Below are 26,843 nucleotides of genomic sequence, written 5' to 3' on the forward strand. Positions count from 1 at the left end.
CCATGTGCAAGGCAAATGATCTACCCAATGTGCTATCTGTTAAGGTCCCATATCTGAAAGATTAAACAAAAAATGCTATTTGTATTAAAAGATTTTATTATGCACAAGCCAGAAGTCTAACAAGCATTGAGTCTTCAAGCTAACTGGTCAGGGACATCCTCTGATTTTTACATCTTGGGAACACACTACAGAAACTTTGTGGGGGGGGGGGTTGGGTCACACCTGGTGGTGCTCAAGAGTTACTCCTGGCTATGCACTTAGAAGTCACTCCAGGAAGACTTGGGGGACCATATGGGATGCCAGGAGTTGAACCATCATCAATCCTGGATCGGCTTCATGTAAGGCAAATGCCCTACCACTGTGCTCTCTCCGGCCCACACACAGAAACATTTTTGAGTCAGAACCCTGGGACAGTGGCCGGAGCGATAGCAGAGCAGTGGGGCTTTTGCCTTGCAGGCAGCCGACCTGGGATGGACCCGGGTTTGATCCCTGGTATTTCACATGGTCCCCTGAGCCTGCCAGGAGCAATTTCTGAGCACAGAGCCAGGAGTAACCCCTGAGTGGTACCGGTCATGGCCAAAATAAATAAACAAATAAACAAACAAATAAATAAATGGAAGAATTCTGGGACACACCATCTCTCCTGAGAGTGGTTGTGACTGGGTGGGGGAGGATGATTGGGTGGATTATGGCAGAAAGTAGCTGCTGCTCTGATTTTAAAGAATGACCAGAATGTAGGATGGGGCAAGAGAGACAGTACCAGAGCTAAAACACTCTCCTTACACACAGCTGACCCCAGTTTGATCCATCAAGTACTGCCAGGATTCATTCCTGAGCATAGCCCCTGAGAATGGCACAAAACAAAATGGCAGAGGGTGGGGCAGAATGAAAAGGCCTTCAGCCAAGAATGTGATTTCAGGAGTGTGCCAAAATTTCCAAAGTCTGGGAAGCACAAGGCAAAAACCAGGAGTTCCTTGTGGCTGGAGAGATAGCACAGTGGTGGGGTGTTTGCCTTGAATATGGCCAACCTGAGAGGAACCCAGCAGTCCATATGGCCCCTCAGTATATGGGGCAATTTCTGAGTGCTGAGCCAGGAGTAACCCCTGATCTCTGCTGGGAGTGACCCAAAGCCCAGTTGATCAATCAATCAATAAAGTTTAAAAAGAAAAAAGAAAAAGATTCGGGAGCTCCTATCTGAAGCTGAGGGTGGGAATGACAAGGTGACAATAGGGGGGGGGTATCGGGTAGGAATAGAGCATCACCCCAAGAAGTATGTGCCATCATATGACAGATGGAACATTATCAAATCTCCAGGCTCAGGGAACCTCAGGTCAGTTTGGCAAGGGTGGCGGTGGGAGAAGGCAAGAGGGAGGGAAAGTCAGAGAGCCAAGCCACTGGTTCTTGCTTCAATTTGAGTGAAAGGAAACTTCATGGCATTAGAGAACCAGGTACAATGTCTGGGCTATCACCTTTCCTAAATGGTTCTGGCTCCTTCTCCCTCTTTAGAGCATCCGATCAAAGGTAGAGCTGTCGGTGTGGGATCAACCAGAGGATCTGAACCTCTTCTTCACTGCTACCTGCCAAGATGGTATATCCTACCCTGGTCAGAGGAAGTGTGAGGGCCTGAAGATCGGGGACACGGTAAGTCCTCCCCCCTGCTTATGACGTGTGCGACTGTTTGGTCATCATTGTCTGGATTCATGATCTAGTAGAACACAAAAAGTAGAAGTTTATATATTCTCTCTTCCAACTTTGCATCCTGGAGGACTTTGTGAAGCTTACACAACTCCAGTAGGGGATGGAGACTAAGACATAGTTTAAAGGTTAAGGCTTTTGCCTTGCATGTGGACAAACTAGGTTTGATTCCTGACACCTTATAAGGTCTTCCAAGCTTTGCCAAGAGTGACCCCTAAATATAAAGGCTTGTATAAGCCCTGAGCACACCTATATATGTCCCCAAAACAAAGGGGACTCCAGTCAGTGCCACTTGAGGGAAACCAGATGGGAGAGTGAAGACAGGAAGCTGAGAGCTATGTTTGCTATACTGGCACTTTTCCCATGGTGAGGTATGAAGGAAGCTTCTTGTGTCAGACATGCTGGAGTGTGGCACTGCAGCATGGAAAGCAGAGCCAGGTGCATGGTCTGAAAAGTACTCAATGATTGGCAAGAAGCCACACATGGAAAGACGTAGGCCTATGGGCCAATTGAGCACCTGAGGGAGACAATGCCTAGGTGATGAGAGAATGAAGAGACACTGGGCCTTGAGATAGGAGGAGAGCTGATCAAAAGCTGAGGCCAGAGAGATAGCACAGCAGTAGGGCGTTTGCCTTGAACACAGCCAGCCGATCCAGGACGGAAGGTGTTTTGAATCCCAACTTCCCATATGGTCCTCCGTGCCTGCCAGGAGCAATTTCTGAGCACAGAACCAGGAGAAACCCCTGAGCACCGTCAGGTGTGACCCCAAAAAAACAAAAAACAAGAACAAAAAAGAGCTGGTTTTCTGGAGATTTCAGCTGCCAAAAGCAGGCTCTGAAACTCACTCCTTGCTTTGGTGACAGTTGCTTTGGTCAAATAAAAGAAAGGCATTAGGGGGCCGGGTGGTGGCGCTAAAGGTAAGGTGCCTGCCTTGCCTGCGCTAGCCTTGGACGGACCACGGTTCGATCCCCCGGTGTCCCATATGGTCCCCCAAGCCAGGAGCAACTTCTGAGCACATAGCCAGGAGTAACCCCTGAGCGTTACTGGGTGTGGCCCAAAAACCAAAAAAAAAAAAAAAAAAAAAAAAAAGAAAGGCATTGAGGGAAATTTCTCTTCCACTCTTAAAATAATATGTTTGGGGCTAAAGAGGCTAAAGATGTTAAGCAGAGCTAAGGCATTTGCCTTGTTACTTGGATTCAATCCCTGGCACCACATACAATTCCCCAAGCACTGCCAGGAGTGACTTTAAGCATGGATAACTGCTGAGCTCTGCTGGATATATCTCCAACAATATCCCCTTCCTATCAAAAGGCACTTCAAAAATGATGTTTTTGTTTGTTTGCTTGTTTTGTTTTGTTTTGTTTTGTTTTTGGGTCATACTTGGCAGCGCTAAGGGGTTACTTCTGATTCTACACTCAGAAATCGCTCCTGGCAGTCTCAGGGATCATATGGGATGCCAGGACTCGAACCACTATCCTTTTTTATGCAAGGCAAATGCCCTACCTCCATGCTATCTCTCCAGCCCCAATGATGTATTTTTTTGAATATTAGTCAATTTTATAATATACTTTTTACATTTTGGTACATTATAATGATTAAGCAATTGTCATTTTTAAAGGAAAACCTCACAGTCATAGAGTTTAAAGGGGTTGTTATAAAAGGCCAGAAAGATAATATGGAGGTTAAGGCATTTGCCTTGCTGACCTTCATTCACTTTCTGGTGCTGCATATGATCCCTTAAGAATATGGAGTATTGAGGGGCCAGAGAGAGATAGCATGGAGATAGGGCATTTTCCTTGCATGCAAAAGGACAGTGGTTCGAATCCCAGCATCCCATATGGTTCCCCAAGCCTGCCAGGAGCGATCTCTGAGCATAGATCCAGGAGTAACCCCTGAGTGCTGCTGGGTGTGACCCAAAACCAAAGAAAAAAATGGAGTATTGAGCCTGAGCGATACCGCAGTGGTAGGGTGTTTGCCTTGCATGCAGCTGACCCAGGGTGAACCTTGGTTCGATCACGGGTGTCCCATATGGTCCTCCAAGCCAGGAGCAATTTCTGAGTGCATAGCCAGGAGTAACCCCTGAGTGTCACCGGGTGTGGCCCCAAAACAAAACAAAACAGAATATGGAGTATTTGAAACCTGAACACAACCGAATGTGGCTCAAAAAAGATAAATACTTATGAAAAATGTAAGGAGACAAGTCAAACCAGAATTTATTCTTAGTACTGGTAAGTATAATTGAATTTTGTAGATCTAGGGTGTAATATTTGGTGCAGTGTGCCGGGAAAGCCAGAAAATGATTTGTGAAACCTCTGAACCTAGGAAGTCTACTGGAGAAACAGGCAGGATGAGGACCACAAAAGGAGGCTGTGACCTCATCTTGCATGCAGATACGCAGAGCTTGAGATGTTCTCATTCAGGCTAGCTCCTGCCAACTCCTAATGGCACCTGTGTGAAATCAGACACATCACATGGACTATTGATGGCTCAGTGAGGCAGACTTGTATCTGAATAATAACGTATTGGTCTTGTCAGAGGGAGAGAAAATTGCTGAGATCCCATTACCTCTTGTCTATTTGTGTTTACTATTAGCTTGAATTTCATTTGTGAAACCTCTTGTCAAATATCGGAGAGACACAAACCTGTAGGAAATAGAATCTTAGGAAAAAGAAAAACCATGGTTTAAAGATAGTTCTCCAAACTGAGCTGAATTGAATGGTCAGGATTAATATCTTACATTTGGTTTAGAATACTAATAGAATAGACTTTGTGGTAATTTTTAAGGAAAGATCTGGCAAATTCTCAAAGGCTTGATGCTAATAATGGGGTTGCTTTAAAAATAAAAAGCTGGGGCTTCAGTGATAGTATAGCAGATAAGACACTTGCATGCTTTGCATATGGTCAACCTGGGCTCAATCTGACACCCCATATGATCCCCCAAGTACTGCCAGAAATGATTCCTAAGTGCGGAGCAGGGAGTAATCCATGATCACCACCAGATGTGACTCAAAAATAAAATAATAATAATAATAAAAATAAACAAATAGAAGCTGCATCAATGGAGCTATTTTGATACCTCGAGATAATGATTTAATTTTTTGTCTGGATAAGTTTGCTTCTGAAATTTCATTTTTGTTTTCGACAACACCCAACAGTACTCAGGGTTTACTATTGTCTCTGTAAAGAAATCACGCCTGGCAGGGATCATATGTGATGCGGGGATCAAGTCAAGATCAACCAGGTTAAACTTTAATCTTCATATGATTTCTCTAGACCTTCCTTTCTTCATTGCATTTCTTTCTCTTTTTTTTTTTTTATTTTTAGCTTCTGGGATTTTGTGTTCAATATATTTTAAAAAGATAAGTGATAAGCCAGTATCATGGTGAGTTATCTAGAAATTCAAAAGGTCAAAGGAACTAAGTTTGTAGATAATTGTAGCATAAATTTAGATTGATGAGGGAGGGGAGAGGAGGAGGTTGGTGTGGGGTGCAACTCTAAGAAACTGAAGCCTTTGTTTGCCGCTATCATCCAAAAAGGGTAAATCATTTCAAGAATATTAGAACCCCTCTTGAACCCAAGAGGAAAATGCAATTAGTATTCTGCCGGAAACAAGCTAGACAGTTCATTCTGTGACCTCTTGTAGTTCCCCGTGAGGGGCACAGAGTTGTTCATATTGACAGATAAGAAAAACAGGTCCACACAATTTCCTTAATTATCCATGACTACATAACCCATAAGGAGCAAAGTTCAAGTTCAAATCCAGTGCTTTTCTGGCTTACACCAGTGTCCTGTATACTCATTATCTTTTCTCTTGGTGTCCCTGAATACACTTCTTTATGCATAAGTCAGAAGTTCACTTTGAGCAAAGAATGGCAACAAAGAACAGGGTCTCCATAGAGTGAACACGTTGTATTAAGACTTTGGCACATTCAGCTGTGATTCAGATGGAAAACGGGGTACCTGAGATTTGGCATATGCTAACTTGCTCAGGGCTACACAGCTGATAAGCAGTGGGCTCACAAACCAAATCCAGGCCTTTTTGTCTGTATATGTGTGGATTTGGGCTACATCAAGCAGTACTAAGTGTGCTACTTCCAGCTCAGAATTTAGGGGACTGTGCAATGTTCAGGATCAAGCTCAGGACTCCTGCCTTCACAGCCTGTGCTCTAGCCCTTTGAGCTGCCTCCCCAGCCCTCATACTATTGTCTTTTCTCAGCAAGCCAAGTCATCTCACTGGGCATTCTGCCTTATGGAGAAAGAATGGCAGGAGTTGCCATTTCCTAGAAGTTTATAACATGCCCAAAAACCATGGAGAGGTGACTATAGCTTCCTCCTCAGGGTGTAACGTGAACTTGATTTCCCTGTTGGATGTCAGAAAAGAGAAAACTCAGCGGTTTAAAGAAAGGGCACAGACTGTTGATGGCTGGAACCCTCCTGCTTTCTCTTATGTCTCCTGTACTTTGGAAGCAAAAGCTTCAAAGAAGATCAAGATGGCTCATTGCCACATAAGTATAGGCACTGTGCACAGATTTTTGTCTTTGCTGAGCTACCGCAAACTGATTGGAAGTCATGGTGCAGATGGCAGAATGATAGGGCACCACTACAACCCCCAAGAGTGAAAATTCTGACTTATGCTCAGATTGCCAGAGTGCATTTGGGCAAGTGGGGAAAAAAAACACTGTGCCTTCCACCTGGGCTGAACTGGGCCTCTCTGGGGATCTGAGGGGCCATTACTGTCACACAGTAGCCCACTCTAAATTGGGTCTTGGTTCCTTCTCATTGGTCCCTCATGTCACCTTTTAGTGAATTTGGTCCTGGGTCTGCTGGCTTTACTGCCAAGGCTATAGACTTTGCTTTCCACTATAAGGGTGGCCTCATCCAGTGCCAGTGTCCTCATCCAGTGCTTCTGTGTCCAAACATGATGCCTTCACCTGTGCTGCACAAGAGGAAAAGTCCTTTGCTCAAATTTTCAATAGGACACACAGGCAGAACAGTATAATAAGCATGGGGAGTAGGAGAGATAGTACAGGTATGAGGCATTTGCCCTGCACACAGCTGGTCCAGGTGTACTCCTAGCTACCACATATGGTCCCCTAAGACAGCCAGGAGTGATCCCTGAGCACAGATGTGTGTGGCCTCAACACAAAACAAAACAATACAAAATAATAAACGGAAAGCAGGGCACTTGGCTCAGGATGGGAGTATATTCTTTGCATCTGGGAGCCCCATGTGTGATCCCCGGTACTGTGTAGTTCCCTGAACACTCAGGGGCAGCCGAACACTGTCCAGTGTGGGCACCCTTCCCCCACCCTCTCAGCATACGGAACTGGAGGGTTCCCCTTAACTCCTATTTAAAGCTGGTGGAGTGATAATCTTCAACTCAGGGCCTTCGTGGTTTATCATCTCCGGCTGGGCAGGCGGGCAACAGTACATCCTCTAAGCCTTGTGTGTCCTTCTAAGTTCCCAGCTGGACTTGGGCCTGCAGGCTAGCTGCTTTGTATGAAGGCATTTCCCTCTTCACATTTCCTCCCAGGGTTAAGCAAAGATGGAGAAATAAACAGGCCAAGAAGGCAGCAGCAGTGCTGAGGAATGTGATCCCAAAAGCTGGACTGGGTGTTGTTGCAGACTATCTCCATCCCACTTCTCCATATACCCTGTCCCTAGCCACCTGCAGGATAAATCAGGGCACAGAGCTGGTGCTGTGATTTGGAACTGGATGTAGAAGAATTTCACAGACACAGAGGGCAATCAAGGAGTCCCCCCCCTCTCTTTTTTGGGGGGGCATAGCTTACTCCTTACCAGGGCTTACTCCTGGTTCTGTGCTCAAGTATCATTTCTGATGGGCTCAGGGGTCCACATGAGGAACTGGGATTGATTGAAACCATTGAACCCAAGTTGGATATGTACAAGGCAAGCATCTTACCTAGAGTACTATTTTTCCAGTCCCTGCCTCTCACCCTTTTGCTGAGGAGCGAGAGGGATGGGGAAGTGGAGCTGAGCTGCATTATCGGGCAGGCACTGTGGGAGGTCAGAACACTTGTGCTCAGCCACAGAGCCTGGCTGGTTATTTGGCAGGTAAATTAGAGTTAGAGGGTTGGCAAGTTATAAAAGACCCCCGGAGCAGCAGACAGCAGGGTTGGCAGTACCAGAAGGTCCCACCTCTCCTGGAAAAGGAGAAGGACGGAAGCAGCTAGCTCTGAGATATAGAGGTTTGGTAGGGGAAAAAAGACCTGCCCGATGAATGGTGTGGGACAGCCAGTACATCTCGCCTCCTAACTTAAGCTTCTGCTGCAGGCAGCAGAGGTATGTAGCCCCTTCCTAGTTTGAGCCAGAGTTCTGGAATTCTGAGATCTGTCCCACAAAGTTGCAGAAGAGATGGCCTCTGAATATCCTCAATGAAAAACATTCCTTAAATCATAGTTGTTTGTTTATTTGACTGTGCTCAGGGCATAGTCCTGACTCTGAGATCAGGGATCACTCCTGGTAGGGTTTAGGAGACCATTTGTGATTCTGGATTGAACCTGGGTCATGTGTGAGGCAGGCACTTTAATCCCTGTGCTATCTCTCTGACCCCTGTTCCTTAAATGGAACCCTGAGAGCCCCCAAACCTCTGATTTGTGTTTGTACCTGACTTTCGGCCTCTAGTTCTGAGGGACAAGCCTGGATAGAGCAGCCTGAGTGTCAGCTTGCTCGTGCACTCAGCAGACATCAGTATGCAAGTGGCCGGCTATGTGGGGAGTGTGGGGCCTTGGACAAAGACCCCAGTGATTCCAGCTCAGGTTCCCACGGTTCCCCATTCCTGTCTTTCCTGGGGGTTTTGCACCCCATGCCAATCATCTGTGCTTTGTTCCCTTGAGTGAGTGCCTGATAGACTTGGCATCTACACAGTTTCTGGATTTGGTGAGATTAGGGCGGGGATCTGGGAGACCCCTTTGAAAGGGTGATTTGGGCCAGCAGCCCATAGGGTGCCCAGAGCATCCCAATGATGTATAAATCACAAAACATGGGGGAGGGACTCTCCTATGTCCATGTATCAAGGAGTGGAAAGTCGCCAGGAACTTGGGACTCTTGGAGTGCACTGTGACCAGGGAGAGAAACTTGTTCCAGCCCCCTTCCCGCCTTCTGGGATCCCTTCCGACCCCTTGGGGAGGCAGAATAAGAAAGGAGGGGAGGAACAAACTGTCTTGCAGTTCTCAAAGTGCTTTCTATACTTTTCCTGTGCCAATGGGAGCAGAGTCCCAACCCCAAGCTATGCAGCCACCACCTGAGATCCAACCATTCAGGCCTCCCTGAGAGACCAAAATCTGGCCTGCACAAGACCTCACTGGCTGGCTGAGCTTGAAAGTTCAAAAGTCCAGTTCCTCTCACTGTTCTCCCCAGACAGATGGAGGAGGAAATGTGTGTGGGGAGAAAGGGATTCCAGATCTTGGTGGTCATTCCTCACAAGTACATATAGGCAGAGGTTGGGAGAGGAAATTTTTTCTTGATCCTTGGTAGGGAGGAACATTTTCCATCAGTTAAATGCCTTTCCTGGGGGCCAGAATGATAGCACAGTGGTAGGGCTTTTGCCTTGCACGCAGCCAACCCAGGACAAACCTGGATTCAATCCCCGGCATCCCATATGGTTCCCTGAGCCTGCCAGGAGTGACTTCTGAATGCAGAGCCAGGAGTAACCTCTGAGCACCACTGGGTATGGCCCCAAAACCAAAAGAAACAAAAAGCCTTTTCTATGGGCTTGGGCCATGACATTCCTTTGTGGGCTTTCAGTATCTGATCAGAGGTGGTTCTGGGGCCCTTCCTTGTCCAAGTTTCCTGGAAAGTAATCACTTGTAGCAAGCCCATCTTGATCTTGGCTTATTTTAGCCTTGGCAAGGATGGCTGCCACCTTTCAAGCTTTTTATTTCCATCCCTGGGCCCAGGCTCTGAGCAAGGAAGATCTGTAAAGTCTAGCTGTCTCCTGGGGGACTCGCCATGGCAGGGCTCAGGACCCTATCTTGTGTCAAGAGTTAGCTAAAGGTTTATAGCATAATTTGTGGGCAGCTCACAAGAAACATAGGTTTTCTATTCTATTCTAGACCTGGACACATGATTTCATCCTTATATAACTTATATAACAAGGAGCTTCTCACCCTGAACTAGGAGGGCCCCTCAGAGAGCTGGACCATCTGCTTCATCCATCAGTTCCAGGAGGTGATTTGCCAGAGAAAGCAGAGAAATAGCTCTGCCCTCCCCCACCCCTCCACATACACAGATATACCATCAATTTCTATAACAGGACTAAACTCACCAGCTCCACCAACCATGTTTTCTGTCTAGCTCTGAGGCTGCCACTCTCAGGTCCTAAAAATTAGGTGCCCATGCAAAGGCCCGACACAGCGCCTGTTTGTGAAAACACTTAGCTACTGAGAACACAGGTCTTCCCGGTCACCAGGAATATCTCAGGGTTCAGATGGACCCCCATCTTCTTACCTGCCCTGAATATTCCTACCCAGAGAGACAGTTTAAAGATTACATTAGGCTTGAGTTCAGTTGTACATGTCTCTCTCTGCCTCCTCCCACCCAACACCTAGACTTGGAAGATGACCATGGGCCTGCCTGCCTGCTTCCCACAGTGCTGGGAGCTGAGATCCTGTCACTGGCCTCAGGTCACCTGTCATAAATATTCCTGTGACATCCTTAGCTGACACTGGTGTCTGTCATTGGATCCCCAGAGCCATGGATGCTGTAGGTGTGTCCCATGACTCCATCTCTCATGCCCTCTCTTTATCCTGGTGTCCCTGGTGTCATGGAATCTGGGGCAGGATGGGGATGGTCGACAGGTTTTTAGGTTTTAGGTTTATTGAGAATCCCCACTGGGGATTCTCAAAGCAGAACATTTAGGAAAAAGGATATTGATGTTCTCCAAAAGTCACATCTTTACCTAAAAATGCTGAGTAAAGAAAATTATTGATGGCTATTTATAAAAAAGGCAACAAAATCACTGCAGTACCATGACTCATAGTACTGTTAATAATAGAGCACAGGGGTTAAAGTGCTTGTCTTGAATGTGGTGGACTCTAATTTGATCCTCAGTAGCATATATGGTCCCCTGAGTCCTCCCAGGAGTGACTCCTGAGCACAGACTGAGGAAGAATGTCTGAGCACTCTCAGGTGGGTCCCAAAATGAAAATAAATTGAATTTCAGACATATAAAGTTCCAAATTCACCCCCACCAGCATTCTGCAACCCTCCCCCACTATCTCCAGGTCCCCTCTCAACCCACTTAGCAAACTCAGTTCTGCAGGCAAACTCTTACGAGCTGTGATCCTTGGCCAGTCATTATCCCTTAGTGTGATTATTTAGACTCCACTATGAGCAAACTCATTGGAATTTTGTCCCTCTTCCTCTGACTGACTTTGCTCAGACTGATACCCTTTAATTCCATCCATGTAACATTAAAACTATCTCTCTAATAACTGAATCTTACTCTATCAGGTATACAGACCAGTTTCTCTACTTATTTGTTCTTGGGTATTTGGTTTGCTTCTAGATCTTGGCTCTTGTTAATACCACTGTTAGATGTGGCCCCCAAACAAACAAACAAATAATAAGGGAGAAAGAACCAGAGAGACAGTTTAAAGATTAAGGTGCTTGCCTAACATGTGGTTGACCCAGTTTGATTCGCAGGACCGCATATGGTTTACTGAGCCCTTCCCAGCAGGGCACAGAGTCAGAAGTAAGGCCTCAGTACAGCCATGTGTGGCCCAAAAGCCCACCCTCCAAAAAGAAATAAAAGTAAAGAGATCATGACCATACAAGAAAAATCAAGGCTTATGGACACACTGATATCCTTCTTCTCCATAGCCTGAGGCCCAGACCCAGTGACCCTGTGTTATACCTGGATAGAGGAACACAGATCTGAGCACCTGTCCTTGGGCCAAGCCCCTGGAGGTTGGAGGGACCAAGAGGACCCTAATTTGACCAGTCTGTCCTTTTCTCCCTTTGACCCAGGCATCCTTTGAGGTGTCAGTGGAGGCGCGGAACTGCCCAAGCGGGCCCACAGAACACAGATTCACCCTGCGACCTGTGGGGTTCCGGGACAGCCTAGAGGTGGGTGTGACCTACAACTGCAAGTGCAGCTGCAGCTTTGAGTCCCAGCCGGACAGTGTCCAGTGCAGCGGGAACGGGACATTTGTGTGTGGCCTGTGCGAGTGCAACCCCAACCACCTTGGCACCAGGTGTGAGTGCCAGGAAGGTGAGAGTCCACGAGTGTTCCAGAACCTGTGCCGGGAGGCAGAAGGCAAGCCACTATGCAGCGGACGAGGTGAGTGCAACTGCAACCAGTGCTCCTGCTACGAGAGTGAGTTTGGGAAGATCTACGGACCTTTCTGCGAGTGTGACAACTTCTCCTGCGCCAGGAATAAAGGAGTCCTCTGCTCAGGTAGGCCTCCCCATGAGCACCTTTGTTCTCAGTCAGGTCTGGACTCTATAGTTCTCTCTTCAGAACAGACCCTGGCTCAGGGCCACTGTGATCATGAGAGAAGGTGAAAGCAAGTTTGGCCCACCTGCAGATTCAGGGCAGGGGCCAGCACATCTCACACACAAGTAGGAGAAGCACTGCCAGGGGCCACAGCCTCTCATTTGACAGGGTCTTGTGTCTCCCCACTGCCCAGGCCTGATAGCTAGCTCTTCCTGGGTGTCTGCTGGGATCAGGGGCTCATATAGCTAGTATTGCCTTTATCAAACATTGCATTTATTTTGCTACAATTATGGAAGTGGGAAGTCTGAAAAGGATCTTTGGCTAAATTCAGGTGGCTGGGATCAGATAATACAGGGGTTAAGGTTCTTGCCTTGCACAGGACTGACTCTGTGTATTGTTTGCTTGAGCACCACCAGGAGTAATTCCTTAGAGCTGCTGGACGTTGACTTAAACATTATCTCCCCCAAATCCCCAAATAAGGTCAGATTCAAATGATTGTGGGATGTGGTTCAGTAGTAAAGTTCCTTTCTTTCTTGCATCAACCTGGGTTTAATCCCAGACACCACAGCATCAATAATGACAACCCAGGTGTGGTCATTAATAAAGAGACTGTTTTCTGGCCCTGGACACATTCTAGGAGCTACCCAATTCTTGGCTTCTAACTCAAGACAGCAGTGTAGCTTCCTCACATGTCCTTGGACTCCCGCCTCTGATGGTGGGCCTCTCTCCTATCATCATCTGCTTCCCTCTTAGAAGGAACTTTGCATTCCTGTCTGCCAAACATAATTATCTAGATGTATCCCTACCTCAAGATTGTTAGCTTCATCATATCTATAAAGTCTCTCTGACTACATGAAATCAATTCCACAGGCTCTAGGTATTAGGCCATGCACATCTTTGGGGGGCCAACACCCAGCCTCCTACAAAATAGTATGCAACTTCCTCTGTATATTGAGCAGATAATTGGTTTCCAGTAACTTTCACCCAATGGTTTACCTTCTAGACTTCCTTTTCCACTTGACAACCTGTTAAGTGAAGTGTTATATTGAAGAGAGGTGCTGGTGATCAAACCCAGGACTTCCTACATATGAAATAAACAATTTTCTCTGTTTCTCTGTTCTCTTCTCTAAGTTAAACCCTCTGGTTTCTCCTCAGAGGGCTCTGCTTTATGTAAACTGCCTCTCAGAACTGAGTACCCAACACCCTGCCACTGTTACCTAAGGAATGACAGTATGTTTCCTTTAACTGAGACATCCCACTTCTATGAACACATCTTGTCTTTTTCTTATTCTGTGAAACACTTGCATTATGCTATGGAGTTTGTTTTTACCTTCCTTATATAAAGTTAAAGGTCTTGGTTTATTTTTCTTAAGTAAAATAGTTTTATTTATAGACATTTACTGAGAGAAATGTGAGGGAAGGGAAAGAGAAATACATATTCAAGAGAGAGCACACGTTTCTCCAGGCAGCCACATCTCAGGTTGAGATGAGAGCCAGTCTTTGGAATGGAGAGTGAGCCAAGCCTGCTTTTACAAAGCTAATTTTCTAGAAGGATTTCTTCCCAACTTTTGCCTTGGCTTGAGTTATCTGCTTACAGGAAAGTTCTTTTGGGTGTTTTCACAAATGCTGAAACTGGCCAGAGTGATAGCACAATGGTAGGGTGTTTGCCTTGCACATGCCAACACCAGACGAACCCGGGTGCAGTCTCTGGCATCCCATATGGAGTGATTTTTTAGTGCAGAGCCAGGAGTAAACCTTGAACCCCATCAGGTGTGACCCAACATCCCGCCCCACTCAATGCCTGAGACTCTTGATGGTTTTATCATATTCTTGCCATGACCTTTAGAGTCTCTTGAAGTGTCTCCTTTTCTGAGGGGGTGCTTTTAATGTGTGTTTTATTTATTTGGGGTTGAGTAATAGCCCAATCAAGTTGTTTTTGTGGCATATCTGAGCACTTAATTTCTTTTTTTTTTTTTTTTTTTTTTTGGTTTTTGGTTTTTGGGCCACACCTGGCGGTGCTCAGGGGTTACTCCTGGCTGTCTGCTCAGAAATAGCTCCTGGCAGGCATGGGGGACCATATGGGACACTGGGATTCGAACTAACCACCTTTGGTCCTGGATCAGCTGCTTGCAAGGCAAACGCCGCTGTGCTATCTCTCCGGGCCCAGCACTTAGTTTCTTTGAGTCGAATCAAAGCACAGGATTTTACATGGATTCCAGTAAAATAGCAAGTTGGCAGCTCCCCTCTGGGGAGTGGTATTCTGATGGGATCCATTAAAGGCAGGTCTCCAAATGGTCTTCCAGCCAATATCTCTGCAAGTGTAGCCAGCAGAACTGTCATCTTTTCTGAAAATAGTGTGTTTTCCAGCATTTCTTCCTTGAGAAGGGTCTCCTGAGTAGAAATTCTTACCTTGAAAGGGACTGAAGATGCTGCAGGAAAGATCCAACCCCAACACAGGAAGCAAAGATGAGAGCTTTCATTGTCCTCAGACTCACATGCCCCCATGAAAGAAACAAATACGGAAGCTGAGCAGAGGTGGGACAGCGAATGAGGCATGAGGCCCAGACTGAGTCCTGAGCCAAGTATGAACACACCCACGGGTGTGGAGAAACCAATGTGTCCAAAAGCTCCAGAAAGGTCAGGACACAGGATTGTCAGAGAAAAGGAAGCTAATCGGAAGACTTGGGGTTTTAAGTGCTGAGCAAGTTACAGGGATCAATTCTTTCTCTGTCCGAGTGGCTATTGATTGGTACCAGCTCCATGGTTCTGCCTGGTTTAGTAGAGAAAGGTCATCAAAGCTGTTACCGCAAGTGGATTTTCCCTGCATGGGTGAGTTCTTGAGAATTGTGTGAGAGGTATACATACAAAATTCAGAAGGTTAAGAAGTTAGAGTTAGGGGGCTGGAGCAATAGCACAGTAGGTAGAACATTTGCCTTGCATGCAATTGACCTGGATGCAACTGACCCAGGTTCGATCTCCAGCATCCCATATGGTCCCCTGAGCCTGCCAAGAGTAATTTCTGAGTTCAGTCCAGGAATAAACCATAAGCACTGCCTGGTATGACCAAAAAGAAACAAACAAACAAAAAAGAAGTTAGAGTTTATTGTACAGTTGAAAATAGATGGGTCTGGGTCCCTCCCCATGTCCAGCCCTCTCCTTTCACATGTATATGATGTCACTCTTGTCTCATGATGCTTAGTCTGGTGTATGACTTCCAAAATCTTATGGCTCTGCCTCTGTACCATTGTACCCCAATATTTTACTGGCGTCTCAACTTTCCTTAGTCTCCAGGCACCTCCACGTGCATTTGAGTGAGGTTTCCATGCATATTGTCTCAACCTAGATGTCTGAGTACTGTCTGTATTGTGAACTTTCCTGGGCATCTATATTTTGACTTCTGGGTGTCTGAGCCCTGCCTGGATTCTGAACTTTCCTGAGCATCTTAGCATTGCTTATATTCTGCCCTTGTCCAGGCCTCTGAGGACAGACTTAATCATTCCTCTGTCTGCTTACAAACTGTACCTGAGGGTCAGAGCCTTGGTACAAGGGGTAAGGCATCTGTCTTGCTGGTGCTAGCCTGGACAGACCACAGTTCAACCCCCCAGCACCCCATATGGTCCCCCAAGCCACGAGCAATTTCTGAGCACATAGCCAGGAGTAACTCCTGAGTGTTACTGGGTGTGGCCCCAAAACAAAACAAAACAAAACAAACCGTACCTGATTCTGTGCTCCATCTGGGCATATGCAGAGAGAGAAGAAAAGTGAGAAGAGGATGTATGGCTGGCTGGAGGCTTCTTTTTATCTGCTGTTATCTCCCATGCCCAGTCATTCCATTATCTATTTTGATTGGATACCTTTTCAATAGGAAGTATTTAAACTGACCAACTAAATAGGGCAGGGATGGCTGTGTTCCTAGGCAGAGCATAGTTAGGAATGAGAGACTATATGTGAAGCTCCCAGCAGAATGCCTAGGATATAACACAGTGCCTGACTTGCACATGTGTTGCTATTCATCCCTTGTGAAGTCAGTGCCCCAGGCTCAGGGGCAGATACAGCTTGCTTTTTCCACTCTTCTTAGGGCTTTTCCTGAACTCAGCACAAGATGAAACATCCTCCATGGAAGTTTCTGGCAGTGCCAGCCGTTGATTTTCAGTGGCATTTTTTAAAATGCCTAAATAAAAATATGAGGGGCCAGAGATATAGTGGAGGGTAGGGTGCTGGTCTTGCATACAGTTGATTCAGGTTCAATCCCTAGCATCCAATAAGGTTCTTCCAACCCTTCCAGGAATGATTCTTGAGAAGAGAATCAGGAGTGAGCCATGAGTACTACCAGGTATGAATCTTAGTCATCAAAAAGACCCAGGTGCTCCATTCACAATGCTTTCTTCCTTGCACACAACCCTGTGGCCTTAGGAAAAGTGGTCACAGCAACAGATTGGAGAAGAGGCATAAGGTCCCCAAGGCTTCCTGAGGAGTCTTGCTTAGTCACAGTCTTCCTGAGATTTGTTTAGTGGAAGGTCTCATCACCTTTCCCTTTCTCAGGAAAGTCATGCCTATTCTCTAGGGGAGCCTGAAAACTACCCAGAGATCAATGCTAAGAGATGAGTTGGTGTCTTGAGCAGGATGAAAAGAACTTCTTGTAAGACAGGCAAGCAGCAGCTTTCTCTACATCTTTAATATGCATTCCACCCAAAATGTCATGACCAGATAGCTGGGGGATTATTCTTAGACCTAGAATATTATGACAAAAAGAAGTAAGTAAATAAGTTGTTCATAGTTAAGGGGATGACTCAATGGAAAAGCACATATCTTGCGAGCACAAGACCTGGGCTCTATCCCCAACACTATAAAAAAATTCCACACTGTATGCTTTACATGGCTCCTTTCAAATGCTTCTTTCCTTCCAAATGCTTCTTCTGAATTACTGCATGTGTTTATGGCTGTGTATAATATGACAACTCACCTTTTTTCCATATGTTATATTCCCAGAAGCACATGGAGTTAAGTGACTTTCATACAGCACATCATTAGGGGAGCATTTTGAGTTTCTTTCCAGTATACTCCCAGTTAGGACCCTCCAACCCTTTCAGTTTCAGTGAAAGAAACTCACCAATTAAAAATTGACCCTCCCTTTATCTTTCTGGCATGATGTCCCTATTGGGTTTGGTCAGGAAGGACTTCACACCAAGCTGGGTGCAAGATCTGTCCTGCCTGTGCCACAGACTATCTGCTTTCAATGCCTGACTGTCTCTACTTATTCCAGGGGCATATGTAGATGTGTGCATGTATGTGTGTGTGTGTGTGTGTGTGTGTGTGTGCACCCCATACCCCAGTTCATTAGTATCTATGGTTAGCTCATGGCAAGTGGGGGGAGGGCTGAAGGATAGCGAGTGTGCAATTTTTGAGCTTGTATTGTGGTGGCATTTGGGGTTTTGTAGGAGGAAAGTCTTATTTCTTAACAGGCTGGCTAGTCATGAAAATGCTGACTTCGTCTCACTAGCAGCCGACCTCAGTCTCCTCTTTGTTATTCTCACTCCTGCCTGGCCTATCCTGTAAGGAAGTGTGTGGTTGTGGCCTGTCCTCCAACAGAGAGGAAGGATACTCATGTCCAGAATTAGTGGGGACATCTCAGAGAAATTTCTGTCTCTCTTCTCATCTTTTCTTTCTTTCTTATTTTTTTTATTTATTTTTGGTTTTTGGGCTACTCTTGGCTCTATACTCAGAAATCGGTCCTGGTAGGCTTGGGGACCATATGGGATGCTGGGATTTAAACCACTGTCCTTCTACATGCAAGGCAAATACACTACCTCCATGTTATCTCTCTGTCCCTGCTCTTTCCATCTTTAAGAAAATATGGCTCTTCCCTACCATTTCCCACCAAGAAACAGGGCCACAGGAAGGTATAGGCAATTACGGGTTGCACTATGTTAAACACCACAGAAATTCATAATGAAGCAAGTTGGACAGAAGTCTGGAAGCCATTGAGCCACATGTCAGTCTTTGTGAGAGTGCCTGGCAGGAGTGTTGGATCTCCTTCAAGTTTCAGGAAGCATCATAATGTAGAAAGTGGGTCTATCTTTCTACATTATGTCTGTCAGGGAGGACAACCAGCCCTGAAAATGCAGGGTCTCTGCTCTTTGAGTGCTAACCCTTCAGTGCCCCTCTCCTAAGCTCATGAGATTCGAGAAGTCCGGCATGGTCTGTTGAGTTGTTTTTAATGTAATGGCAGATGATTGCTCAAACTTTGTGGTCTTTTGGTTTCTGAACCCATACTGTGCATTTCCTGGGATTTGAGTTTCTCCTGATGCTTTCAGCAATCTCTGCACTTGAAATGACTGCCCAGGACACATGGGATTATTTGCGCACACAGCCAGCTTTAATTGGGTTTTATGTGCTGAAAATATTTTATGTGTTGAAAACATAATTTAAACAGAACTAATTCAGTCTTGTGCCTGTAAGATCTCAAAAGTGAATCAGGAATGCCTTCTGTTTTTTACTTTATTTAATAGGCCATCTATTGTCTGTCTATCCATCTATCCTTCTTACCATTATGGGAAGGAAATTCAGATCAAAAGGAACTCATAGTTCTCTTCTAAACATTAAAAAAAAAAGTGGATTAGGGGAAAGAAAAAAAAAGTGGGTGGAAGATGACAGCAGTGATGTCAGCCCTAGTGTCCAGGACTAGTGCAATGACTACAAAGGCCAGGAGGATCACATTCCATTCTCACACCACAAGTTCTGGGCTGCTCTGAGTGTGGGAACTTGAAGGCATAATATTTCCAATAGCCTCTTGATCATTCAGTAACTGAGGTGATAGGGAATCCTAAGCCTATGTTTAATAAAGATGTCTCCACGGGTAGCCATTCACTGGAATGGTTGAGAGCCAGGACTTGTTCCCTGGGATTGCAGTGGTCATACAAATAAAGCCACCAGGGCCAAGTTTTATTTATTTTTGTTTTTTTTTTGTTTTGGGATTTGGAGTCATACTCAGTGGTGCTCAAAGCTTACGCCTGGCTCTGTGCTCAGAGATAATTTCCTGGCAGTGCTCAGGGAACCATATGTGGTGCTGAGGATTTAAACAAGGATCATTTACATGCAAAACAAGTGCTGTATTCACTATATTTTCTCTCTGCTCCCCAGATACTAAGATCTAAGCCAGTCTATCAATTCTTCCTCAGTTGCCTCCAAATGCACTTGTGAGGCCCTTGTAAGGCCCTCAAAATCCTAGTGGAGTGGGAAGAAAACAGCTGTGAAATGAAGCAACACTGCCCTTTTCACCTCTGAAATGTTGAATTTTTCACTTGTCCTTTGATTTCCTTTCCCCTTATACCTGTCACATACCTTAGAGCATTGTTTTTCAACCATTTTGTACAAAGGCACACTTTTATTTTCAGATAATTTTGAGGTGGACAATAAGAATAAAACATTTCTTAAAACTTTAATAAGTCAAGTGTTACTCTTAACATTTCTTAATATCTTTGTTTAAACACCTTGATTACAAACATGATTGTGGTTGGGTCTCAGTCATGTAAAGAACACCCCATTCACCAGTGCAACATTCCCATCACCAATGTCCCAAATCTCCCTCCTCCCCACCTGTACTCAAGACAGGCTTTCTACTTCCCTCATTCATTCACATTGTTAGGATAGCTCTCAATGTAGTTATTTCTCTAACAGCACTCATCACTCTTTGTAGTGATCTGGGCCTTCCAGCTCTCCTCTTATGTCTCTGAGAATTATTGCAAAAATGTCTTTCATTTTCCATTTTTTTGTTTTTGGGTCACACCCGGCAGCTCAGGAGTAACTCCATTGCTCCAAGCAGGCTTGGGGGACCATATGGGATACCAGGATTCAAACCACCGACCTTCTACATGCAAGGCAAATGCTTTACCTTCATGCTATCTCTCTGGCCCTCATCTTTCATTTTTCTTAAGGCACACGTTTTTCATTAAAAAAAAAAAAAATCACGAGGCACACCACCATTAGAAAATGTTAAAAATGGGGCCGGAGAGATAGCATGGAGGTAAGGCGTTTGCCTTTCATGCAGAAGGTCGGTGGTTTGAACCCGGCATCCCATATGGTCCCCTGAGCCTGCCAGGAGCAATTTCTGAGCATAGAGCAAGGAGTAACCCCTGAGTGCTGCTGGGTGTGACCCAAAAACTAAAAACAAAAAACAAACAAAAAAAAAGAAAATGTTAAAAAAAATTTAACTCTGTGCCTATATTGACCAAATATAAAGTAATTCTCTTGAATAAGAATTAAATAAAATAAAATCAAAGTCAAATTATTTTATAATTATTTTATTATGAAATAATAAAGTATTTTATAATTGTTCATATTTCTGTTTATTTACTCAATGCAAAACCTGGGCCTATTTGGCTGAATACAAAGTTGATATTCTGGCAGGAATCGAAGAAAGACACATACATGTCATCAACAGCTCTCAGTCTCTCACTGTCTTTAGTTTTTATAGTCCGTAACACGCGCTTCGACTCACAAATAGGCAAATCATGCCGAAGCCGCATGTTATGGATGAAATTGGAATTTTTCCCACAGCACATCAGACAATATCTCATGGCATACTAGTGTACCGCAGCACAGGGTTTGAAAATGCAGCCCTAGGGGCCGGAGAGATAGCATGGAGGTAGAGTGTTTGCCTTGCATGCAGAAGAACGGTGGTTCGAATCCTGGCACCCCAAGCCTGCCAGGAGCGATTTCTGAGTGTAGAACCAGGAATAACCTCTGAGCACTGCCGGGTGTGATCCAAAAACCAAAATGAAGGAATGAATGAATGAATGAATGAATGAATGAATGAATGAAAAAAAGAAAACACTGTCCTAGAGAGCTTGTGAGTCTCAACTCCTTGCATTCTGCCTCTCCATTGGGAGCGGGGTGTTACAGATTAAATTGCTACCAGCCCCCGCCCCAGTCTTTCAAGGAACATTTTCTTCTTTCTGTTTTTGAGCCACACCCATCAGTGCCCAGGGTTTACTCCTGGCTCCTTTTGTCCTTCCTTCTTTCCTTCTTTCTTTCTTTCCTCCCTCCCACTCTCCCTCCCTTCTTCCGTCCCCAATCTGGTGATGATAACAGATTACTTCTGGCCTTGAACTCACTTCTGGCAGTGTGTAGAGGAACCATATGGGATGAAAGGCATTGAATCCAACTCAGCCATATACAAGGCAAGTAAGTGCCCTACCTGCTGTATTATTGCTCTGGCCCATTAGATTCGGGTTTCTTTCAGATTAGCCACTTAAACAAGGTGAGTTGGCCTTTTCCCTTGTCTCAAGCCAGTCAGTGTGTGGTTGTTCTTTGTGAAAAACATTATTAGAGGCTTCTGACCAGAGATTGTACAATGCAGACACTAAGACAATGATCTCCTGCTGAGGATCTCTTCATTTTAGGTTGGTTGCTGCATTCTTCTCCTTCAGCAAGAACTCATTTAGTGTTTCATGTGTGTGCCAGGTGTTGCACTGGATGTCTGGGGTGGTTTGCAGCATTAAATTTATTTCTCTTTGTGACCTCACTTCTTTGAATCTTCCTGAGATAGAGGCACAAGGGTGGTAACAGAAAGGTTCTATCTTCACTACCTAGAAATCTTGAGAGCTAAGCAAGGTTGGGAAGCTGTTGTGAGAATCTACCATGATTCAAACTTGGAGTTTAGCTCCAGGAACAGTTTGCTGACTGCCCTTGCTCGATGCTCAGATCCTGTTGCCAGAAAATATCTCTTGATTGTGAAACAAGTTATAATAACCTGATAAGAATGGGATCCTGAAAGGAGATGAAGTGATATGCATGATACCCATTCAGTAACAATATTGCAAAACACAGTGTCTAAAAGGAAAAAGACAGAGAGAGAAGAAAAATATCTACCACAGAGCCAGGCAAGAAGAAGGGCAGGGGAGAGGGTGGAAACTGGGGACATTGATGGCAGGTGCAGAGTGTTGGACATTGTATGACTAAAACTCAATCACGGATAACTTTGTAGCAATTATCTCATGGTGATTCAATTAAAGAATTTATTCATGTTTTAATAACTGAAACATCATTTCAGTTATAATAACTCAAGCATCAGCTCTGTCTGCCTCTCTCTTCTCCCTCTAATTTGAAAGGGAGACCTGCCCACAGGAGATAAGACACTGTACTTGACTTTGAATTGCAGGCCTGATTTCTTAAAAGCATTTTCTTTCACTCCTGGCAGGCTTGGGGGACCATATGGGATGCCGGAATTTGAACCACTGACCTTCTGCATGAATGGCAAACGCCCTACCTCCATGCCATCTCTCCGGCCCCAAAAGCATTTTTTTAATTGGGGGTGGGAGTGCATGTTGGACCATAAATAGCAGTGCTCAGCTGAGGCTAACTCTTGGTTCTGTCCTCAGGAGTCACTCCTAGCAGGACTGGGGAACCATAAAGGGTACTGAAGATTGAATCTGGATCAGCTGCATGCAAGGCAAGCATGTACTATCTCTCCATCCCCTGAAGGATGTTTTCAAAAGAAAGAAGATCCTAGGAGAACCACATGAGAATGTCAGAGCTCTGACCTCAGCCAGAGTGAAATTAGCTTTTTGATCCTATAGGATAATACATGAGAAAAATGCTCATTCTTTGTTATGCTGGAATTACCAGAGACCTCTGGTGACTGAAATAGGCCACTTTGTGCTACAGGCTCCTTTGGTTCCATTTCTGGAATATTGAGCCTTCACTTATGGTAGGAAACTTCACTAGCTTTTTTGTTCAGTTGGTTGTTGGATTTTGGATAGGAGAATAGAAGAGGGACACAGCCAGTTATGCTCATGCTCACGACTTTCTCCTGGCACTGTATTCAGGAATCACTCCTGGTGTGCTGAAGGGACCATATGGAATGCTGATGGTTGAACCTTGATCAGCCATGTGCAAGGCGAGCGCACTGGAAATCTCTCTGGCCCCTAGAAATTTCACTTGCTTTGGAAATGATGACAGCCTTCACTTATAATAGGCCCACTGCCCCATGCAGGGGGTGGGGCGAGTTGGAGGGAGCTCTGGTTTTGTTGGGGATGAATGTCCATGACTCTCGACTCCACCAGGATCCCAGTCCTCCCTGTGCCTGGGAGTTGCTCTAAATAAGATGAATCTGCTTTAAACTTGCTGCTTCTTCCCTGGGTGGCTTCCTGGGTCCTTTGCTAGTTCTCCTTCCCTCTGATCCACAAACCTCTTCCCTCTGTCCAGATCATGATTAGGTGACTCCTGTAGCTAAAAGACCATACTTCACAGGTTAGTATATTCTTGACAGCAGAATTGGCCTGAAGAAATAGAAGGAGCCAACATAGTAGAATCTCATGTCCTTTGGATTACCAGGAAATTATTTCCTCAAAAGGAAACAGTCGAATTTGTTAATGTGGCATTTCACCTGTGCTCAGCAACAGATGAATTCACAGCCACCTAACAGCTCCAATCCCATGCAACTATTCTGTTCTGCACCTTTCAATTGTTTCCTTTAGGAAAACAGCTTCAAAACCTGCACTTATGTAATGCTTATGATTTGGGTTTTTTTTTTTTTTAATTTGTTTGTTTTGGTTTGGTTTTGGTTTTTGGGTCACACCCTTCAGTGCTCAGGGGTTACTCCTGGCTCTATGCTCAGAAATCACTCCCGGCAGGCTCAGGGGACCATATGGGATGCCGGGATTTGAAACACTGTTCTTCTGCATGAAAGGCAAACGCACTACCTCTGTGCTATCTTCCGGCTCCAATGCTTATGATTTTGTTTGGGGGCCATATTCAGCAATGCTCAGGGGTTTCTCTTGGTGAATTTCAATGGACCATATGGAGTACAGAGGGATTAATTATGGTCATCTGCGTACAAGGCAAGTGCCTTGCCTGCTATGCTATCTCTGATCCTGCTTACGATTTTTACTATAGATTCAGAGTGGGAGAACCTTGTGAATAATTCCCTCATTTTACCTAATTTTCCCCAAAACCCTGCATTACCACTTCAGACCTCTCTGCCACCCTTCCCCGCCTCTTTCTTAGCCTACATTTTCTAAGTCTTACTTAATAAATTTTCTTTATCTTAGCCAGAATTTTAGAGAACATTTAGTCTGTTTTCCTAAGGAGTCTCTCTAGCTTATATTAGGGTTTTTTGATAGCCCAGCAAGTCATGCCTGCAGGACACAGTGAGAACCTGGAACCTGCTGAAGTGTCATCATTTTATGGAGTTTTATTCCTTGTTTGCAGTGCAATTATTTTAATAAATTATGGGACCAAGACCAGAGCTAGAGGTAAGGCATCTGTCTGCCTTGCAAGTGCTAGCCTAGGACAGACAGCGGTTCAATCCCCCGAAGTCCCATTTGGTCCCCCACAAGCCAGGAGCGATTTCTGAGCGCATAGCCAGGAGTAACCCCTGAGCGTCAAATGGGTGTGGCAAAAATTGTTTGTTGATTTTTTTCTCATTTTCTTATTACATATTAACAACACTTATTTTGCATAATTGAATCTACTGGGATTTTTTTTGTTTGTTTTTGGGTCACACCCAGTGGCGCTCGGCTTACTCCTGGCTCTTCGCACAGAAATTGCTCCTGGCAGGTTCAGGGGCCCATATGGGATGCCAGGGATCAAATCCAGGACTGTCTTGGATTGGACGCATGCAAGACAAACACCTTACTGCTGTTCTATCACTCTGGCCCCTATTGGGATTTTTCTTTCATCAGCTTTGGAAGGGTAGAAGGAGGCTATCTATATATATTTTTTCTTATATCCACTATATATTGATGGAAAAATATTTATTCAGATACTATGATTTATAAAACTGTTATTGCCAGAATTTTAGGCATTCAATGTACCATCTCTAAAGGCAACACCAGTGTCAGCATCCCTGCACCAATGTTCCAATGTCCCTCCCTCTCTATTCCAGTTTCTTAGCAAACTTATTATTATTATTAATTAATTATGGTTTGGTGACATGCTTACAGTAGTGTTGATTCTTATGTTTTTGATGTACATGGTTATCTCACCTATAAACCACCAAAATGTTCAGGACCTTTGACCAGTGCCCCTATGTTACTACCAGTCCACCACCTCCTCATCCCTCCTATCCCTCCTTCTGGTCCTTGTCTTTTGTGTTGTTTTGGTTTTGGTGGGTTTTATTTATTTATTTATTTATTTATTTGGTTTTTGGGCCACGCCTGGTGATGCTCAGAAATCGCTCCTGGCTTTGGGGATGCCAGGGGATTGAACTAAAGTCTGTCCTGGGTCTGCTGCATACAAGACAAATGCCCTATCTCTGCGCCATGGCTCCGGCCCCTGGTCTCTTGTCTTGTGATGATTATTTGATGGAAGGCCCATGCTGTTCCTTAAGGGCACTCAGCAAGTATCTGTGCTGAACCCACTTTCCCCAAGTGAAACCTATTCCAACTTAAAAACTTCTCTTGATATGAAGATCTCATTTTGGGAGGACTACTACAGCACTTAAAGAGGGCACGTAAGGGGAAAAACCATGGCTAATTACTCTCCTCACCAATAGTGAGCCCCAAGCCTTGGCCCAAGAAAAACCAACTCCTCTGGCCCTCTGGATTGCTGATTCCTGCACCTCATGGTTTGGATATGGCTTGCCATGTATATTCTGGATCATCTCTGTTTATGGTGAATTATTTTTTGTTTTGTTTTTTGGGGAGCACACCCAGGGACGCTCAGGGGTTACTACTGGCTATGCGCTCAGAAATTGCTCCTGGCTTGGAAGACCATGTAAGATGCCGGGATCGAACAGAGGTCTGTCCAGAATCAGCTATGTGCAAGGCAAATACCCTCCCGCTGTGCTATAACTCTGGCCCCTCTATGGTGAATTCTGCCCCTGCAAATGACAATAGCCAGTGGAGGGCAGAATATGGCGGCTGGTCCCAAGTACAAAAACAGGACCTTTTTCATGCTGGAAATAATCCCCCTCTTATCCTGTCCCAGTGACCAAAGGGTAGTGAATTTGTATCTTTCCAGATGCTGCTGGCACTTCCCCAGCAATGCCTGCCAGGCTCATTGGGTAAGGCAAGCCAGGCTCCAGCTGGTTGTCAGAGGCACTTCTGTTGCTTTTGGTCACAGGCCTTATGTTTTTCTTCTTGAGTCAGCATTCTCAGGATTCTGCAAGTAAAGTGTGCCTTACTCAACTGTATACAAACCTCTTTGGAACTGGAAATGCTGGTTTACTAAGGGACACAGAAATTTTCCACCTTCCCTTCACTGCCTGGTCTCTGTGATTGATAGAATTGGGTCAAAGACTTAGTCCTTTTCCTCTCAAACCTCATGGGAAATGCAGTAGTGATTAGAGGGACTTGGCAAATGACCATTAGCATGAAGAATGCGGGTATAAAGACCAGGAAAGGCAAAGATACCCTTTGTCAGGGCAGGGCAGGATGCTGAAGCCCAGCACTGGCACAGTTTCAGACCTGGAGGGGTAGTAGAAGGAGCAGGATACTGCAGAGGAGGCTGCTGAGCTGTGTGTAAATGTCAGGAGATATGTAATATGTAATATGTGTGTAAATGTCAGGATAGTGTGTCTACCACTACTGATATGAAAAGGAGTAGGAAATATCTGTGGAGGCATGTGGAAAAAGCCAACAAGGGACTCCAGCAATCATTGGGTGAAATTCAAATACTTGGGAAACTAAGTGACTGTGAATATGGATGAAAGAGAAGACTGAAACAAGTCACAATGGGAAATAGGCTC

General features: G+C 45.1%; 1 protein-coding gene across 1 annotated transcript in view; it reads left to right on the forward strand.

Annotated features, from left to right (window-relative positions):
- The window catches only part of ITGB5 (integrin subunit beta 5), a 131,361-nt gene that overhangs the window by 84,340 nt on the left and 20,178 nt on the right, over window positions 1–26,843 (forward strand). The window contains exons 9-10 of the mRNA XM_049785882.1: window positions 1,507–1,641; window positions 11,686–12,115. Of these exons, the coding sequence (XP_049641839.1) occupies window positions 1,507–1,641; window positions 11,686–12,115 (565 nt within the window). The remainder of the gene's footprint in view (window positions 1–1,506; window positions 1,642–11,685; window positions 12,116–26,843) is intronic.

This window comes from Suncus etruscus, chromosome 13 (genome assembly GCF_024139225.1).
Source record: "Suncus etruscus isolate mSunEtr1 chromosome 13, mSunEtr1.pri.cur, whole genome shotgun sequence".
Classification (NCBI taxonomy): Eukaryota; Metazoa; Chordata; class Mammalia; order Eulipotyphla; family Soricidae; genus Suncus; species Suncus etruscus.